At 51.3% G+C, this 14,002-nt stretch overlaps 1 protein-coding gene across 6 annotated transcripts; it reads left to right on the top strand.

Annotated features, from left to right (window-relative positions):
• Positions 1-1,904: 1,904 nt before the first annotated feature.
• Positions 1,905-13,857, top strand: PLA2G15 (phospholipase A2 group XV). Of its 6 annotated transcripts, none has more exons than XM_015068907.3 (7): positions 2,028-2,045; positions 3,523-3,818; positions 4,883-5,039; positions 9,063-9,181; positions 9,426-9,524; positions 9,925-10,149; positions 11,917-13,857. In XM_015068907.3, coding segments are annotated over exons 2-7 (1,113 nt in total). In that variant the 5' UTR covers positions 2,028-2,045; positions 3,523-3,817; the 3' UTR covers positions 12,429-13,857. The 6 variants fall into 6 exon arrangements, with proteins under 6 accessions (XP_014924376.1, XP_026931849.1, XP_026931848.1 ...); XM_027076046.2 differs by having other exon boundaries at positions 3,523-3,827; XM_015068890.3 differs by lacking the exon at positions 3,523-3,818 and having other exon boundaries at positions 1,905-2,045.
• The last annotated feature ends 145 nt before the right edge of the window (positions 13,858-14,002 follow it).

The raw sequence follows: 14,002 nt of genomic DNA, 5'->3' as shown, positions 1-14,002 counted from the left end.
AGGGAGACCCTTACCTTCTGACTCCTCTCCTCTCCACAGTGCCAGCACAGATCATTGTGACTAGGCCTTAACATCCTCTCCCCGATGGCCATGGTTCCTATCATCTGCAAGGCCTGTGGGACTGGGGCGCCACGGAACTGCTCCAGAGGACAGGGCCACCCTGTGAAGGGTCCATGGTCACCTGAGGCTGCTGGGTTGACAAGACATTCAGACTATCCAAAGTCCAAAGCAACCCAGGCCATCCTGATGCCTACCCTCCCTTCACTTAACTCTTGGCCGTGGACTCTTGCCTGTCCCTAGTACTGACAAAATGATCTCTATGGTCTCCCACCATGGGCCTGCAACAGATTGGTCCTTGGCAACCCCTCTTCTGGGTTCTAGGATGGAGGGAGGCAGAAGTTTTGGGTCCTTGCCAGGGCCTGAGGTGGGAGATAGGTGGACCTTAAAAGAGTAAGCTACTCTAGGGCCACCTGGGTGGCTTAGCTGATTGAGCATCTGCCTTCGCTTCAGGTCATGATTTCACCGTTCACCGACTTCAGCTCAGGTTATGATTTCGCAGTTTGTGAGTTCAAGCCCCACATTGGGCTCACTGCTGTCAGCGCAGAGCCTGCTGCAGATCCTCTGTTCCCCTTTTTCTCCCTCTGTCCAACTTGTGCAATCTCTCTCTCAAAAATAAATTAAAAACATTAAAAAAAAAAAAAGTAAGGTACTCCAACCACCAATGTTATAAGAACACAGAAGGGCAGGCCAAAATGGTGACTACTAGCAGCACTCTGAAAGGCTAGAAAGTGTTGCCATTGACTAAGAGGAAGGAAGGAAGGAAGGAATGGGTGGGCTAGAGGTCTTGAGACCAGCCAGGGGATGATCAGGGTGTTGTCTAACCCTCAGGAGGAGGTGTGTGGAGGATCAAGACTTCCAGTTTCCAAACATGCTGGTCTCCCTATCATAGGGTGACCCATGGTGCTGGCCGTATTACCAGCCCTCGGATCTACCCACTTTGTTCACCTCTGATTCCTCTAGCAGGGAGCCTCTGCCCTCTCTGGATCCCCAGTTTGCCTGGGATGGGAGGTGGACTCCGAAGTCCCTGCCCTGCTCTGCTGGGAAATTTGCTGATGGGCCATGGTGCAAGGTTGAGGTTCAAACCCATTTTCAACTGGGCGCGAGTACAGCTCAGTCTGATGTTGTGGCTCCATACTGCGCGCAACTAAAACAGGAGGGGAGCCCTCTCACTCGGAAACGAAACACATTGACCTAGCCTCGACCTGTCCTGCACCTATTACTACACCCTGGACAGACGCGGGGGGGGGGGGGGTGTCCCTGAACCCGTTGCCTGAACCCAGGTGACATCGGAACAGGGTGTATAGAATCGGTGTAGGGTTTGCACAAAGGTCCTGGTCAGCTCCCGGTCCCCTAAGGCCCAAGAACTTTCCGAGACTCACTTCTCCCCTTCTTCTTGCTCTGACCAGGGTTTCTCAGCAGCTGCAAGCACTGGACCCTGAATCCTCCCTCGGCCCAGCCCGTTCCAGATCCCAAAGCAGGGACGCACCAGGAATCGGGCTGCGCAGCGTGGATTGTGGACACTCAAAGCTGTGCTGGGTCTCCAGCAGCGGCGAGTTGGGTGCGACCGGTCGGGAACTCAGGGCAGAGAAGCCAGGCTGAGCCCGGATCGATCGATGCGCTCGGCGCGCAGCAAGGTCCAAGGAGCTGGCAGGGGATCCGCAGGGGCGCGGCAGCGAGCTCCAAACGGGAGGGACGTGTCTGGCGGCGAGTTCCTATTGGCAGGCCGTTTGGGGAAGATGGATCCTGATTGGCCCGGCGGCTGTGGTCTACTGCGGGCGGGGGGGTTAAGCTCGTCGCCGCCGCCCCGGCCTAGGCACCCCCCACAGGGCGCTGAATCCGCACCTTGGACCTGTAGCGGCCGTGGCACGCAATGGGTCTTCGCCTCTGTCCCTACTCTGCGGCGCTGCTCCTGGGTGGCCTCCTGTTCCTCCTGCTGCTCGTAGACCCGGCGCTCCCAGTCGGACGTCCCCCTCCTGTGGTGCTGGGTGAGGCGTGCGTACAGTCGGGTCCGTTTGCTCGTGCATCCGGCAGGACGGGGTGCGGGCGGAGCCGTCTTCCAGATCTGCTGTGCTCTAAGCGTGGGGTGGGGGAGCATATTACTGTCTGTCTTGTCACCTGGTTCGGTCCGTCCACCTCTCGCCATGCTGGGCGCGGGTGTGGTCAACCTCTCTTCACCTTCCCCTGTAGAATATGGGGTAAATGGGAGGGCTGCTGTTCTCTTGTCTATCAGTATTGCTATCTACGTCAGTCCCAAGCTTTGCCTCGCTTTATGTCCATTTTTTAGCTGGAGAGACCGAGATCCTTTGGCCCCACTCCTGAGGGTCGGCGGGGGGATAGGGTGTTCTCGGAGTTGGTCTCCAGGGTCCTCAATTGTTGATTTGGGCATGACTAGGAGGCTGTCTCTCTCGACTCTTCCAGCCCCATGTGTTTCAGGAGGCATTATTGAAAGGAAGCTTTTGGGGGAAAGAATGACTCTCCTATCCTGCCACCAAGACACCCCCCTCCCCAACTTACCAAATGGGTGGCATTGGCCTGAGGGAGGAGGCCTAAGGGAATCTGAGGATGGCTAAAGACAGAGGTAAGGGTTGGGACAATGGCTATGAACAGATGTCAGGGAGCATCTTACCCTTTCCAGACCAATTTGGACTGGGCTATGTTGGGTCTAGATGACCTTCCTGGCCAACCCCTTGGCCCTGGCCCCTGTAATTATACAGGAACCACCGTGTTTCCTTGTGGTGGTGGGCAGAGATGAGATTTCTCTGTCTTGGGGGCCTTGGATGCCTCATTCAAGCATTGAGTTGGTGGCCAGCTAGGATTCATAAGGGCAGAGACATGCTGAGGTATATGTCACATACTGAGTGTGCTGCAGCATGACCCCCATGTTCTTTCTGATGGGGGTATTTTAATGGGGGTGATGCAGATCACAGAAGGGTAGGGTTGGCTGACAATGTGGTCCCTGGGGGTTCCCACCAGTTCTAGGCCAGGAAATACTCCAGGGGGATGCTGGGTTCAGGTTCACCATGGGATTTGGGCAGACTAGGCCCTGTGTTCCCTAAGTTTACAGGGATCCCTAGAGATGAGGTCTGTATTGGGTAAGCACAAAGAGTCTACCAATCCAGTTAGGGAAGGCTGCCTGGAGAATGTGGCCATAGGTGAGGCCAGGAGAGAGTTCCAGGCAGAGGAAATTACATCTCAGAGGGAGAGAGGTAAGCAATCCAGGATGTCTGGAATGGAGTTAGGGGAGGAGTGAATTGTGCAGGGCTTGTGACTGGTTGGCTCATCTAGACTTTATCCTGTAAGCACACAAGAAGTCATGGGTAGGCCTGAGGAGTTCTGAGTATGAAGGGTGTGACATCGGGAAATGTGTGGTCCCTGATGGGGTCCCTGATGTGTGGCAGCCTTTTTGCTTGGGTTGATGCTAACTATACTCAATTCATTCAGTTCAGTTCTTGCTTATCCTAGGTCACAGCAGAGGAGCCTTACGCCACAGCCAGAGTCACAGAATCCTAATCTGCCCAGCTTCTCAGAGAGTGAAGCTGTTGGCATTAATCCTGGGAAACCCCATGGTGGGCAGTGGAGGAGCTGTTCCTGGACACACAGCAGGGACCATCAGAGGATCAGCCTCCAAGGGTGACCACCTTCTATGAGTGAGACCCAAATTGGTGGTAGAGACCAAAGAAGTGATACAGAAGACTTTGGGCTGGTGGAGGACTGTAACAAGTCATATCTACCCCAACCTCAGTCTCCTCATCTGTAAAGTGAGCATAGTAAGGATGTTCTCTCCCAGTGTTATTTGAGGTGAAAGTTATATGGATGTCTTTTGTCCTAGCTTTAGGCAAAAAGGGGCTTAGGAAATGACCACTGCTATTTTTAGAGGCCACACAGCCTATCCAGGACAAAGAGCATTCAGGCACAGCAAATCTGGTGGCTTCCTCCTTTAGCCATTTCCTCTTTGCTGGAGACAGTGACCAAGGTCTCTGCACTGTCATGCTGAGGACTCCCCATTTCTGCATCTGTGTTGTTAAGGGAGGTGAACGCAGGTGAACTGGAGGTTAAGGGAGGTGAACTGCATCTCATGGTTGTCCTGAGGACACTGTGAGATGATGCAAAGGGAGGGCATGCCCTGTGCAGGGCTAGGTTTGTAGAACCCAAAGAATGCCCAGGAGAGCCAAGAGCTGATGGTTCACTCAGTGATCATGGATCCTAAATGGTGATATGCTTGGAAGATGCAAGAGCATGGCATGTAGAACCAAGTGAGGCCTGAAAGGTCAATGGGAACAATATTCTGGGAAGGGCCTTGAATGTCGGGTGATGAAGCCATGGGGATGGGTTTGAGTGTCACAAGGGCCTGAGGGCTCTGTGTGTATAGACTGACTAGACTGGCTTGGGCAGAGAGAAGTTATCCTTGGGCCTTGTCACACCCTCCCCTACCTGGCTGTGGCTGGACTGTTGTGTTGTTTCAGGGTAGCCATCTCTGACACAGGGTCCAGGTGTGCTGAGAGCCTAGGGCCCTCCAGATGATCTGCCCTCTGGAAGATTACTGGGCTCTCAAGAGGTTGGCAGGTACCATTATGAACTTCTCTCAACTGTGTTTCTGTTCATTGCCACCCCCGTCCACAAGCCTGTCCTAGAGTGCCTTCTCTGGATTCAGTTTTGGCTAGTTAAGTGGCCCAGTGCTTTGTCCTGTTTGCCATTCCTTTGAATAAACAAGGGCCTACTCTGTAGCCTGGGACAGCTATAGTAGGAGGCCTTTGGGTTCAAGTCTCAAGGATCTCCAGCCTGCCGGTCCAGGGCCTCATGACTGTTCTGTGTCCCCCTGCAGTGCCTGGTGATTTGGGCAACCAGCTGGAGGCAAAGCTGGACAAGCCAACGGTCGTACACTACCTCTGCTCCAAGAGGACGGACAGCTACTTCACCCTCTGGCTGAACCTCGAGCTGCTGCTACCTGTCATCATTGACTGCTGGATCGACAACATCAGGTGGGGGCTGGGGCACAGATGGGGTACTGCTCACCGAGCCTAAAGAAATTTCTAGAACCTATTTCTGTCTCATCCCTGCTTCAACAGACCCTGAGGTCACTGACCTCTTGCCCTTCTCATTTCCCCTGTCTAGTCAGCACCACCTCTGTACTCTCGGAGACAGAACTTTCTTCCTCCCTTTCTTGCAGCTCTTGGCTCTACTCTGTCTAGTTCATGCCTTGTGCTTTACACCCTATGCATGGATTCTTTTTTTTTTTTTTTTTAAGATTTTAATTAATTAATTAACTGACTGATTGATTTTTAAATTTCCATCCAAGTTAGTTAGCATATAGTGCAACAATGATTTCAGGAGTAGATTCCTTAATGCCCCTTACCCATTTAGCCCATCCCCCCTCCCACAACCCCTCCAGTAACCCTCTGTTTGTTCTCTGTATTTAAGAGTCTCTTATGTTTTGTCCCACTCCCTGTTTTTATATTATTTTTGCTTCTCTTCCCTTATGTTCATCTGTTTTGTATCTTAAATTCCTCATATGAGTGAAGTCATATGATATTTGTCTTTCTCTAACTGACTAATTTCACTTAGCATAATACTCTCTAGTTCCATGCACATAGTTGCAAATGGCAAGATTTCATTCTTTTTGATTGCTGATAATACTCCATTGTATATATACTCACCAATTCTCCTTTATCCATTCATCCATCGATGGACATTTGGGCTGTTTCCATACTTTGACTATTGTGAATAGCACTGCTATAAACATTGGGGTGCACGTGCCCCTTCGAAACAGCACACCTGTATCCCTGGGATAAATACCTTGTAGTGCAACTGCTGGGTCATAAGGTAGTTCTATTTTTAATTTTTTGAGGAACCTCCAGACTGTTTCCGGAGTGACTGCACCAGTTTGCATTCCCACCAGCAGTGCAAAAGAGATCCTCTTTCTCTGCATCCTCATCAACATTTGTTGTTGCCTCAGTTGTTAATGTTAGCCATTGTGACAGGTGTGAAGTGGTATCTCATTGTGGTTTTGATTTGTATTTCCTGGATGATGATGATGTTGAGCATTTTTTCATGTATCTGTCAGCCATCTGGGTGTCTTCTTTGGAGAGGTGTCTATTCATGTCTTGCCCATTTCTTCACTGGATTATTTGTTTTTTGAGTGTTGAGTTTGATAGGTTCTGTATAGATTTTGGATATTCACCCTTTATCTGATATGTCATCTGCAAATATCTTCTCCCATTCTGTCAGTTGCCTTTTAGTCTTTCTGATTGTTTCCTTCGCTGTGCAGAAGCTTTTTGTTTCGATGAGGTACCAATAGTTCATTTTTTATTTTGTTTCCCTTGCCTCTGGAGAGGTGTTGAGTAAGATGTTGCTGTGGCCAAGGTCAGAGAGGTTTTTACCTGCTTTCTCCTTTAGGATTTTGATGGCTTCCTGTCTTACATTTAGGTCTTTCATCCACTTTGAGTTTATTTTTATGTATGGTGTAAGAAAGTGGTCCAGGTTCATTTTTCTGCATGTCGCTGTCCAGTTTTCCCAGCACCTTATGCTGAAGAGACTGTCTTTATTCCATTGGATATTCTTTCCTGCTTTGTCAAAGATTAGTTGGCCAGAAGATTTTACTTATTTTTTTTATTTATTATTTTTGAGAGAGTGAGCAGGGAAAGAGCTGAGAGAGGTGGGGGGGCGGGGACAGAGGATCCAAAACAGTCTCTGTGCTGACAGCAGAGAGCCCGATGTGGGGCCTGAACCCATAAACTGTGAGATCAAGACCGGAGCCGAAGCTGGACGCACAACCAACTGAGCCACCCAGGCATCCCAGAAGATTTTATTTTTAAATAATCTCTACATCCAACGTAGGGCTCAAACTCACAACCTTGATATAAAAGTTGCATGCTCTACTGACTGAGCCAGCCAGGCACCCCCTTACATGTGGATTCTATGCTTCAGCCACTATTCATAGCCTCAACGTGGCCTCCATCCCTTCCCTTGCCTCTGAGTTGACCACTCACTGGCCCCTCAACTTCTTGTTCCTCCTGGGACATACCATGTCTCCATGTCTTTATAGTTTCAGCCTGGAATCTAGCTCTATACCCTTTGCCTGATAAATTCCCTCCATTCACTCTTTAATTTTTTTTTTTTTTAATGTTTATTTGTTTTTAAGAGAGAGAAGGAGAGAGTGAGCAGGGGAGGGACAGAGAGAGAGAGAGAGAGAGAGACAGAGGATCCAAGCAAGTTCTGCACTGTCAGCACAGACCCCGATGTGGGGCTCGAACTCACAAACTTTGAGATCATGACCTGAGCTGAAGTCAGACACTTAACCGACTGAGCCACCCAGTTGCCCCCCATTCACCCTTTAAAACCTGAGCCTGGTCCCTCTGTAAAGTTTCCCCTGCCACTCCCCCAGAACTCTTAACCTTTCCTTCTTCCATGCCACATGTCTATTCCCTTTAATCCTTATCAGTTGCCAAACTTTGTTTCCAAGGATGTTTCCCTGATAATAAAATAATACTGTATTGAAAATTATCACTTATTGAATATAGGCACAGCCTGTGCTACATACTTTCTTTCATTTAGTCTTACAGCAACCCTATGAAACAGGTACTGTTTTCAACCTTGTTTACAGATAAGGAAACTTGGAAGCTCAAAAAGGTTACAAAGTTGCCTAGGGTCACTCAGCTAATGAGTGGCAGAATCAAGATTTGAACCCAGAATTATGTGACCCCGAGCTAAGACAGCTCACTGAAGGCAGAGGTTGCATATCTCTTTTATCTTTTTTTTTTTTTTTAATGTTTATTTATTTTTGAGAGAGAGAGAGACAGAGACAGAGTGCAAGCAGCAGAGGGGCAGAGAAAGAAGGTATATTTCGTTTATCTTTATAGCGGTAGAACCAGGAACAAATTGGTGCTCAGTAAATGTTTGAGCTGAATGGAGTCTCACAAATTAAAATTTTTTTTCTGGAGATATATTAGTTAGTTCTTCAGGTGCCTTGCCTTTCCCTGTTGTTTCTGATGCCTGCTTTGTTGACTCTTTCCTCTTTTGTATGTGATCAGGGTTATTTCTGGGCTGTTGATCTGCAATTCTATTTTTACACCAGAGACGTGGTCTCAGGTACTGCCAATCGGAGGTGCAGGCTGATACTGAGAGTGGCTTGTCTACCTTCATGGGACATCTGACTTGTTTAGACTTTCATCTGGCACGGAGCTGCTTTGTCCTTGTAGAAAGTTTTCAACACTTTTCTGTAGGGATAATCTACAGATCACCTTAGAGAAAGTGGGCCCCCCGGACCTATTATTTAGGTCTATATTGGGTATCTTGGTCAGCTTTCTGTGGCTGATCTTATGGGGATTAGGACTCAGGACCACCAAGGACTTCAGGTCTAGCCACCTGTGTTTTCTTGGGCACATTTGCCTCCTTGGCATCAGGGAGGCCAGAACCAAGTTCCTGGCCTAGTACAAAGCTTTCCTTCTGTCTCCCACCACCCTGTCCCATCATTTTTCCAGACCTTGCCCACACACCCACACAACAGCCACAGGTGTTTAGGCCCTAAGGTGGTGGTTTCTCTGTTTGGGTCTGTATGCTGCACTTACCATCTCCTTTGCCCTGTGATGTATTGTGGTGGGTGGTAGGAGCTAAATCCATGGAGATGGGGAATGGGAGCCTGTAAGATTAGGCTACCTGCCTTTTGGGTCAAGCATGATGTTGATGGCAGAGCCAGGCCTGGTGCTTCCCTTTTCCAACCAAATCCAAGACCTGCATTCTGAGGTTGATGACATTGAGGAGAAGAAAATATTGCCTTGACAGGGGCCCTGGGTTTAATCTTTGGAATGAGTCTTGTTCAGGGTCCTCTGTTGGACTTGGTTACTCTGATTTGTGCTTTATAAAGTTTGTTACTTTTTATATACTTCTTATCAGACATAAGAATAGTAAGGGAGTGTGGCTTAGGATACAGGGAAGTATTAGGACACACCATGTTCAGTGTCATCTCTGGATCACCAGCTCAATGTCCCCACCCCCACCCCCGACAGGCTGGTTTACAACAGAACATCCCGGGCCACCCAGTTTCCAGATGGTGTAGATGTGCGTGTTCCTGGCTTTGGGAAGACTTTCTCACTGGAGTTCCTGGACCCCAGCAGAAGCAGTGTGGGTATGTAGCCCTTCCTCATGCCCTCCAGGGCATGGGGCTGGAAGTTCTGTATTCCTAGAGTGGGAGGAATGCTATTAGTTTGAAATGAGCCTGTAAACTGTCTCTAATCAGTGTAGGCACAGAGCCTTATAGCACTCCTTCAGGGATCTTCCTACAGTAGATGTCACAGTCTCCTTGTTGGGTGTGGTGTGGGTGGCTGGCACTGGCTGTCCTTTCTACAATTCTCATACATTTCTGTCTACAGGTTCCTATTTCCATACCATGGTAGAGAGTCTTGTGGGCTGGGGCTACACACGGGGTGAGGATGTCCGGGGGGCCCCCTACGACTGGCGCCGAGCCCCAAGTAAGTGGTCACTCTTGCTTCCTCTCTGAGGTCTTAGGAGGTGGGGACGAGGAGGTCACAGCCCCCAGGGGCCCTGGGCTCTCCCCTGTCCCCCAGGGCCTCTGGTGTCTAGCCTAGCAGTCACAGCTACCACCACTGGTCAATCTGTCCTGTCCTTCTCCACCCCTCACCCTAGGATTTCTGGGCCTCTGAGCCCTGGGGAGAGATAATGAGGCTGAGGAGGGGGAAAGGACCTCCTACATTTCCTCCTTTCCTGGAAAAGGAGGGAAAACCAGACCACTCCCAGTTGGATTTTAGCATTTTCCCCACCCGCCTAGTCCTGGATCTGGCCTGAAAAACATTCAATGGTTCAGGCCCCAGGACCCTTCCTTCCTGACCACCGCCTGGCTCTGGCCTACAGATGAAAACGGGCCCTACTTCCTGGCTCTCCGGGAGATGATCGAGGAGATGCATCAGCTGTATGGGGGCCCTGTGGTGCTTGTTGCCCACAGCATGGGCAACATGTACACACTCTACTTTCTGCAGCGGCAGCCACAGGCCTGGAAGAACAAGTATATCCGTGCCTTTGTGGCACTGGGTGCGCCCTGGGGGGGCGTGGCCAAGACTTTGCGTGTCCTGGCCTCAGGTAAGACCCTGCCTGACCCAGTTTGGGGGGCTGATGTCAGGGATGGTGCCCTCTCTTTCCTTCTACAGTGTCCTCCTGGGCCACCCTCATGTCTCTTCTCCAGAGTGGGATGCTTTTTTAAACATCTCCTTTTCCAAAAGAGGATCTATCATTAATTAATTTCATCTCTCTAGTGGATGGCTCTTGTTATCTGTGTAAGTTTTTTTGCGGCATGTACACGGAATGGCACAACTGTTGGTCACTCAGGTATTTGCTTGTGCACATGTGTACACACGTACACTATGCTCTGGCCTGGCTGGCCTAACTTGGTTTGACCCAAAGTTCTTTGAGGGAGCCTTCTCCCTTTCTCTTACCCTCATCTTTCCTTCTTCATGCCCACCTTTGCCCCAGGGAAGGAAGGTTGGACTCCAGTTTCCTGTTTATGAGTCATACGTCCATCTGTGGCAGCGGGGAGCCTTTGTGGGTAACACAGGGAGGAAGCAGGTGCAGATTTCTTTGGGCCTGCTTGCCTGGCAGTTGGCAAAGTCACCTCCTTCCCTGTTTCTCCCCAATCCACCTGCCTTTTCAGGGCTATCAGAGCCTGCCAGCTATAGCCATGGGGCTTTCCTCCCTCTGCTAGGACTGGGATTGAACCCGTGGCCCCTCATTTTAGGAGCCACGAGCCACTATGCCAAGCGTCTGAGGAACTTTCTTCCTCATGTCATCAACACTGCCTGACCTACTTGCTGGACAACTGATGGTTGCAATCAGGTCAGACACAGTGCCTCTCCCGGTAGTGACCTTGGATTGGCTGGACAACGAGTCCGGATATAACAAGGACTCATGACAGCCATCTACTCTGTCCAACCTGGACCTAAAAGGACAGATGTGGGCCCGCGTGAATTTGAGACAGGGAACCGTGGTGAGGTTCAGGTCTCAGCCTTTCAGAGCTTCCCCGTGAGTCTCCTTAGATCTCTGCCTCAGATTCTGGGAAACTGTTCTGTCAGGTCCCGGCAGTCTGGATCAGGGGTAGGGTAGGGGGTGGGGTGGTAGTCATGGACCCCTAGCTAGGGGCTTTCCTTTCCTCAGGGGTCCTACAGCCAGATCTCACAAGGCAGCGCTGAAAGTCTGTTGGTCAGTCAGAAGGTGGGTTGATGGATGGCCAGGGTCCTGAATAGGTCAGAGGGCCCCTGTTTCCAAGTTCTGGCTCACTCCTCAGAGGCCTCCCTGGCTCTTTGTTGTTGGCATTCCTGTGTGAGAAGGACCCTCGCTCTGCCTGCAGCCTCGCCTCCTGCTGTGTCTCCCGAAGGCCTGGCTGCCCAGGTTAGTGACACGTAGGAGAGTGGGGTACGACCAGGGCTGGCTGGCTGCAGGTCTGAGCCTAGGAAAAGAAAAATGTTTTTGTAACTCAGTGTAAGAAAAGAGAAAGATGAATGTGTCCCTGGGCTGACAGCCTGCTGATTCACCTTCCACAAGGTCAGTGCCCACAAGCCTGGTAACAAATGCTCAGAGGAGGGTACTGTTTACACAATGAATCACCTTGTGGGTATGTGCTGCCTAAACCTCTGGTAAGGAAATGCAGAAGGAAAGAAACAAGTCATGGCGGTGTGCTTCCCAGATAGAGCAAAAATAAAGGGAACTGTGGGGGAGTTATAATGAGGACGACAGTGTAGAGGTGCTGGAGTGCTGACTGGGCCCCTGACTGGGGCCCAGCGGGGGGCCTGGTGGGGACCGTGCTGCCCTGCCAGCATGTCCTGAGCACAGACTGAGAAAGCCGTCTCCCTGCAGGAGACAACAATCGGATCCCAGTCATTGGGCCCCTGAAGATTCGGGAGCAGCAGCGGTCTGCCGTCTCCACCAGCTGGCTGCTGCCCTACAACTATACCTGGTCCCCTGAGAAGATCTTCGTGCGTACACCCACAGCCAACTACACACTGCGGGACTACCGCCAGTTCTTCCAGGACATTGGCTTCAAAGATGGATGGCTCATGCGGCAGGACACGGAGGGGCTGGTTGAAGCCACAGTGCCCCCTGGCGTGCCGCTGCACTGCCTCTATGGCACTGGTGTCCCCACGCCAGACTCCTTCTACTATGAGAGCTTCCCAGACCGTGATCCCAAAATCTGCTTTGGTGATGGCGACGGCACTGTGAACTTGCAGAGCGCCCTGCAGTGCCAGGCCTGGCGCAGCCGCCAGGAGCACCAAGTATCACTGCAGGCGCTCCCGGGCAGCGAGCACATCGAGATGCTGGCCAACGCCACTACCCTCGCCTATCTGAAACGTGTGCTTCTTGGGCCCTGATTCCTGTGCCAGGCAGGGCTGTGGGATGGCGTGGCCACAGCTGCTTCTCTTGGCTACCGTGGCCCGTGAGGTTAGCAGTTTGTGACTGACTGTCTAATGTCCTCAGTCTGGGGTTGTGAAATATTTGCCATTGGGAAGTGCTGTTTCTTATCCTTTTCTCTGTGGATGTGAGGAAAGAAGAAATAGTCTGGACTCACTTGAGGGATCCTTGCTGAAAAGAATGCTGCTGCTGCTGCTGCTGCTGCTGCTGCTGATGGAATTGCTGTGACCTCAGGACTGGCTCCGCAGGTGGACTGGCTGGCACCTGGCCTCAATCCTGGACTGAGGGGTCATTTGTTTCTCCTACCCCTGTGGCCTTTTCACATTTACCCACTGGGCCCTGGCCCCTTAGCCTTCCTGTGGGGGATATTACTGAGGTGTGGTTCCTGTCCCTAAAGGTCCCAGGGATGGTCTGGTCCCTAGGGGATCCTTCCCACACACTGGCCACAGGTAGGCTTGCTAGTGGCTGTGGGTGGCTGGAGCTGCTGGCTTCCCTGTGGCCTAGTTGCTCAGCAGCTTGACTGTGGCTTTCTGGAGGCAGCCTGGTTCCTCCTGCAGGCAGGGGCGAGTTGTGTTCTCCATGGTTCCCAGGTCCTGGGACATTCACTCCTACCTCCCTCACCTCCAAGAACAGCCTAGCTCAGGATTGGGCAGCATATGGCCCTCTAGTTCTTGGGGGCTGCGTTCCAGGAGCCTTGACTCCTGTGGTTGGGCTGTTACCCACAGTATTGATGCTGGCTCCCTTCCCTCTGGGAATGTGGTTCAAGGATGAGAGCAGGGCCAGTGCCATGGCCTTTTAGGTATTCATGAAGAAAGAGAACTCAAGGAAGCAGCTAAGGCAGCTTGGGGTATCCCTGCTAAATCTACCACCACGTTGCCACCCAGCCCTAGGGTTTTTCTAGCACCCGTGTGGGCTGGTGCAGAGCTGAGAGGAGGTAGGACTCTTTCCCACTTTGCCCAGCACCTACTCCCACCAGGCAGCTCAGTGGTGTTTAGCCTGCAGAGACTAACCCAGAAGCTTGAGTCGCCCCTGAAAGAGCCAGGTGCCCTGGGGCTCCCCTGGTAATTTCCTTCCTTTCCAGAGGTGCTGCATGGATCTCCCTATAATAGCAGGGATGGAGAATCTGGATCTGCCTTGGTGGCAGTGATCTCCAAGTGGTCAATGGCTCTAGGCCAAGACTTGAGTCTAACCTCTAGGATGGGACCCCAGAGCCACAGTCAGGCTGGACTGTGCTGCTCTCCCACAAGATTTCTGTGGAGCTGGATTTTTTTGTATTGTGAACATACCCAGCATCTCCCTCCTTTTATTCCTGAGTGGTGTGCTCCGTACTGGGGCTCTGAGCAGGCTGTACCTTGATTCTGGCAATAAAAATACTCTGGATGCTGTAAAGTGCCCTGGCTTAGAGTCTCTTCTGAGCATGAAAAGAGGGAGGTAATGGAGGGGTGGAGGGGTGAAGACGCTAGAGAGGTAGCGTCCTGCCTCCCTCTACTCCTGCTTGGTGTATAAACCCCACATGCTGCCCCACAGCTGGGGG

Source organism: Acinonyx jubatus, chromosome E2, assembly GCF_027475565.1.
Source record: "Acinonyx jubatus isolate Ajub_Pintada_27869175 chromosome E2, VMU_Ajub_asm_v1.0, whole genome shotgun sequence".
In the NCBI taxonomy this organism is placed as follows: domain Eukaryota; kingdom Metazoa; phylum Chordata; class Mammalia; order Carnivora; family Felidae; genus Acinonyx; species Acinonyx jubatus.
Note: the sequence above shows the minus strand (reverse complement) of the source record. Positions and strands in the feature narration are given on the sequence as shown.